The following is a 5,705-nucleotide window of genomic DNA, read 5'->3' on the forward strand; positions in this document are numbered from 1 at the left end:
AAATCAAGTAATTAATAATTTATCTAACGAAATAAATAGCATATATGAACTGTTCAACACAATGGTAAACAAATTCCAACACCTAAATGACAGCAAAATACTTAGTGCAAAAGACGCCATTCGTATTATATTGGAGGAAGAGACATCTCGCATCAATACGTTAAAACAATCCATGCAAGCGTTACAATCAAACAAAAGTGCCATCAATTCAACCATTCGTGACTTGGACCAAACGTTATACGCAACCAAAATGGTTTTGGAACAATTGAAGGACCATATATTGAATGTCAACGCAACTGCGCCTGGTGTGGTTAATTCATTGGTTGATGCGAGTCAGGCAAGTAGTGATTTGAATAGCTCTGCACATGATATAATTCCACAGCTTCATTATTTGCTGACAAAAGTCAAAGCACTTAACATTGAACTTGAGGTGGAGCAGGAAAAGATAGAGTTCCTACGAAAGAACAAACCAATGTTATCGGAACGATTAAAATATATCACAGACAATTTAGAGTCCACAAATAAAAATATAACTTTGGTCGATGTAAACTTATCCGATCTTAAGATCTACATTCGAAATGTCGGAGAACGATTGGCTACTTTCAAACAGCTTGATATCACAACTTCGCATGAAATGGATAAATGGACTGTGCTGCATTCGAAAAAAGAGAATTTATTGAAGACATTTTCTGATATAAGCAATTCATTCAGAAATGTCTCCAATGCTATGAAGAGTCTAGATGAGAAAAACAACACGATTGACGACTTAAAAACTGTGTTAAGTACTATTAATCGTACGATATCAAATATTGAAAAAAAACACTATAACTTAAATAGAAATTTGACCTCTATTAAAGTGGAGGCCCATGAAACCAACACTACATTGAAAGGTTTATGGAAATCTATGGACAATTATAGCGGTCTCCTAAAGTTTACCAATGATACAGGATTCAAAATACAACAATTGAATAATACAAAAGACTATATCGATAACGCGTTTAATTCCATTGGAAAATTTACTAAACAAATAAATGTTTCTTTATCAGAAATGAACGCAGCTTATAAACCATTACAAAATGACGAGTGGAAAGACAATTATACATTATTTATGAAACAATTAGAATCTGAGTTTCAGTCAGTGAAACTACGAAATGAAACCTTCCTGCCAATCGCTTTTCGAACAGAAAATAACAATAAATTGTACGAATCAGTAAAATCATTTTTGGATACAGAGCGTCTCAATCGTGAAAATATAACACCTAGCACAATTGACATGAATAACAAACTTGAAATTGCAAATAAAAATGGGACCGCTTTGGAACCAGATTTGGCAGCGATAAAACTTCAAGTAGAAAGCCACGTGGAACGAGGAACGAAGCTTCAAGAACAAATAACGAGACTTAATGCCACTTTAAAAGAAGAACTGGATAAATTCGAGTTCTTAAATGCGACTTTAGTCCCAACACAATTTAAATTCAATGCCACCTGCGAAACTGTTCCAGGAAAATACACGGAACGTCAATTATTTCACTAATCAGTTGAACGAACTGGTACGAATTATCAACAAAATCAAACAGAAAATGACGGATTTTGGACTTCAGGATGCAGACAACTCAATAAAGCAATGGGATGAGATGATAACTAAACTCAATAATACACTACGACCAATGGTTGACAACGATTATAAAATGGAAAATCAACTAAAACAGTTGGAAAAGGAACTTTTTAAAGAAACAAAACATTACTCGCAATCTGAATCGTTAATAAAATTGAAAGAACGATTTGAAGGCTATAACAGAACATTGGACGCTGTGAAAACATCTACACATGACATTAATATAACGCTAGCAAACAGTGCTAAAGATGCCATCAAGGTATTTGAACAACTGACTGAAAGAGATACCATCTTGACGACGACGCCAGCAACTACCACGCCATCCGGTCCTCCTGATTGTAAGTTGATTTTATTAATATGTGCATGTTCATAAAAGAGCCTATTGATCTTAAACTAAGGATCCCATTGCGGAAAATATGACCTTTTATTTTGCAAAATGCAACAAAGACAAAATATAACACATAACAGGTTCATGTTTACTGACATTGTTTACCTTGTTGTCAATGACGAACATGACCTGTTTTATCCATGTCATTGTGTTGAAACATAACATATACACAAACTTATCATAAATTATTATAACTTGATCTACTTTTTCAAACGCTTTTGTTTGTGTAGTATATATCGCGTGGGTTTTCAGGGCTTTCGTTCACAAGTTCGGGCACTGGTACCATTGGAAAAGACGCCGGGTTTGTTAAAATGCTCTGTCGGCGATTTTTCACAATGGGACGATGATGAAAATTAGTCGAATTGGCGCTGATGGTCATGAGATTTCCCGTTGCTACATGGACGTATGGAGACGGTGGGTAGTTTGTGTTTAATAATTTGTGAATGTACCGTGTTTGTTTAATACTAATCATATGTCCCTGTGTATAAAAATCGCACATTTAAAAGCCCTAATCAGTAGAAAACACTTGTGAAAGTGTATTTCACGTTAATATTATTTTTACATGAAATAGTTTTCTCTCTTACATATAGATATTGTGTTTATATAAACGTGCACATTTGGTTTATTAAGGAAAAGATTCAGGAAATAGGGCCTTGAAGCGTGTATTTTCATTTTTACAAGTAATTTTTCGCAAACTTAAGCCAACACATTTATTTGAACGAGCAATCATACATAACATTAATTAACTGCCTTTAATTAGTAACATAAATCAAAGTTTGTTAATGTTAACAAAATAATTATCGAACACCATTACGCCGATACCAACACATTCACACGTATTTGTTGAAGAACGAAAAATTGTGTTGATGTGTCTTATGAACGAATTTGCACATAATACTAATGTGTTTCCACTACTCAGACAGAAAATAATGTTTAATACTGGTACTTTTTCGTCTGAAATGTATTTTAGTAGTTTTTATACATCAGTGTTTTGTATATTTTGAAAGTAGATCATATATGCTCGCTATGATGGTGACTTAGGTTCTTAGAAACAAAAGAGTCTTGTTCCGAGAAAACTGGGCATAATGCATGTGCATAAAGTGTCGTCCCAGATTAGCCTGTGCAATCTGCACAGGCTAATCAGGGACGACACTTTCCGCTTTTATGACATTTTTCGTTAAAATGAAGTATCTACTTAGCAAAAATACAATTTAGGCGGAAACGTGTCGTCCCTGATTAGCCTGTGCGAATTGCACAGGCTAATCTGGGACGACACTTTACGCACATGCATTATGCCCAGTTTTCTCAGAACGCGACTCAAACTAACATCTTGAATACACGCATACACTATGGATTGCTATATTCGAAGATTGAACGTAAAATGAGTGTATATAAAGGTCGCGATTATTTGATAAGAACAATGTTAATATGGTCATGTTAATTTGCATAATGACGATAAACTGTTTAATAATGTTAGTGCTACAACGAGCGTGCGCAACAGATTGGTACAAAAAAGCAATAGTATCACAATCAAGGGATTACTGAAAATTTCGTCGAAGCTAATAATCAGAAGACGTTTATAACCCCATTTATGCCTGGTGTATTCTCCCATCCTTCTAAATTGGATCAATATATTTCCAAAATTAGGTATGTCTAGTATATTTATTTCTATATTTAGAATATTTCTTACATAAATTCCTTTTAGCAAACAGCGGCGTCTCATCTGGGCCTACGCTGTTTGCCAAGGCCTGTTTTATAGACGCTAGGCATAAATGAATTAAGATGTGTATTATGATGTTTATAAACAACATATGATTATATACTCTATGGTTTCAAATTAAATGTGAAGTAAGCATTTTATAGAACAAAGTCTTGTAATATACGCGTGTGTATTGTCTACTGCAATGGCTCACTGTTTGGTATTGTTTACATGCATTAAATAAAGTACCGCATTGTATAAAAAGGTTTCTTTTCTATTGGCTGCAGCTAAACATTCAATGTATGTGTCTTTGGGATTTTAACTGATTCAACTGGTTTTCCAAATTCGTAATTTATGTTTTAGTTCCAAAATTTAAAAAGGACAGGCGAATCCAGGTAAAGAAAACAGAGGACGCAAATGGGGGTAGCCTGGAAGTGTCAATCAAGTCGCTGCAGTGTGCTGACCAAGGAACATACTTCTGCGCCATAGACACGTACAAGATGTGGCCTTTAAAGGCATCGATAAGCATAATAAGTAAGTTTATCTTACAGGATACTACAGGTCGTGGCCTTTAAATGCAACGATAAACGTAATTAACCCATGTATGCCTAGTGGACTCTCCCATCCTTCTAAATTGGATTAATTCATTTCCAAAGATAGGGATGTCTAGTATATTTATTTCTATACTAGTATTAGAATATTACTTACTGAAATTGCTTTAAGCAAACAGCGTAGACCCAGATGAGACGCCGCATCATGCGGCGTCTCATATGGGTCTACGCTGTTTGCAAAGTCCTTTTTTCAGGACGTTAGGCATAAATGGGTTAATTAAATGCAACGATAAACGTAATTAATAAGTTTATCTTTCATGTTACTACAGGATTTGGACTTTACATGCAACGATAAGCGTTTTCAGTGTAAGTTTATCTTACAGGTTAATATTACCGTCATGTAGTAGCATATATAAATTGCAGTATGCGTAATCAAGAATTGATGCAAAAGACACCTGTCATATTGCCTCCAGTTGATGAGAATACAAAGGTTTTCTCTTGCTTTTCCTCATTTCATTACGTGTACTTTGTTTTACTTGTATTTCAGTGGTATTTTGCAAAAAAAATCTCTTAATACGATAATGATCTTTACCTTTAGCCCCGCCAGAGGACAGTCTGCGGCCCAGTTTTCCTACGGAAGTGTTCGAGGACAAGGTCGCCAATTTCTCGTGCTCAGGACAGCCTGGATATCCTAGTGGGAAGCTCGTGTGGAAAATCAAACACGAGAAGGACGCCGATTTCAAACAATATGACTTCTACAGGTATTGGAAATAAGAATGTTCATCTCTATATTCTTCCACCTGTTTTTTTTCAGAACCTGCGCTTGAAACAATATTTATAAAAAAAAAAAAAAAAGACACGTACTTTTATGAAACATCTATGTTTATTTCCAAAAAAAAACAACATGTTGTTACTGTTAATTTGTCAAAATATGAGAAAAGCAATTTCAAAGTTTGACCATACCCATGTACAAGGTTAATAATCATTTACAGTTTCAAAACATTCTTTGAGTCTAAATGATGTATTATACAAATGCATTTTACAAAATTATCCCTTGAAATTGATGTTTTGTATGCATTACTTCATGTTATGTATGTGTTTTTGTTATTAGTCCATTGTTATTGTTATTGATGCTGCACTTGATGTTCGCATACTCGAAGGAAATGATTAAATATTGACTTGTGTGTGTTTTGATAATATTTGCTCTCATTTCAGCGCGAGATCTAATGTATCAGACGTTAATTGCATACGATCAGAGACAAACACTGTAGAGTACCAATTTGATATGGCGTGGAATAACACAAAGATACGCTGCTACATTGACAACACGGACTACTTCGGCGAAGGCGTTATTCGTCTCCTTCCATGTGAGTAGTTTAAAGACTACTTTGGCGAAAGAGTTATTCTGTTTTTCCATGTAAGTTATTTTAGAACTACTTAAGCTAAGGCGTT

At 34.7% G+C, this 5,705-nt stretch overlaps 1 protein-coding gene across 1 annotated transcript in view; it reads left to right on the forward strand.

Annotated features, from left to right (window-relative positions):
• Positions 1-3,907: 3,907 nt before the first annotated feature.
• LOC127835515 (uncharacterized) overlaps positions 3,908-5,705 on the forward strand; it is a 6,690-nt gene continuing 4,892 nt past the window's right edge. Inside the window, exons 1-4 of the mRNA XM_052361954.1 lie at positions 3,908-3,917; positions 4,066-4,236; positions 4,852-5,014; positions 5,469-5,620. Coding sequence (XP_052217914.1) covers positions 3,908-3,917; positions 4,066-4,236; positions 4,852-5,014; positions 5,469-5,620 — 496 coding nt within the window. The remainder of the gene's footprint in view (positions 3,918-4,065; positions 4,237-4,851; positions 5,015-5,468; positions 5,621-5,705) is intronic.

Source organism: Dreissena polymorpha, chromosome 6 (assembly GCF_020536995.1).
Source record: "Dreissena polymorpha isolate Duluth1 chromosome 6, UMN_Dpol_1.0, whole genome shotgun sequence".
In the NCBI taxonomy this organism is placed as follows: Eukaryota; Metazoa; Mollusca; class Bivalvia; order Myida; family Dreissenidae; genus Dreissena; species Dreissena polymorpha.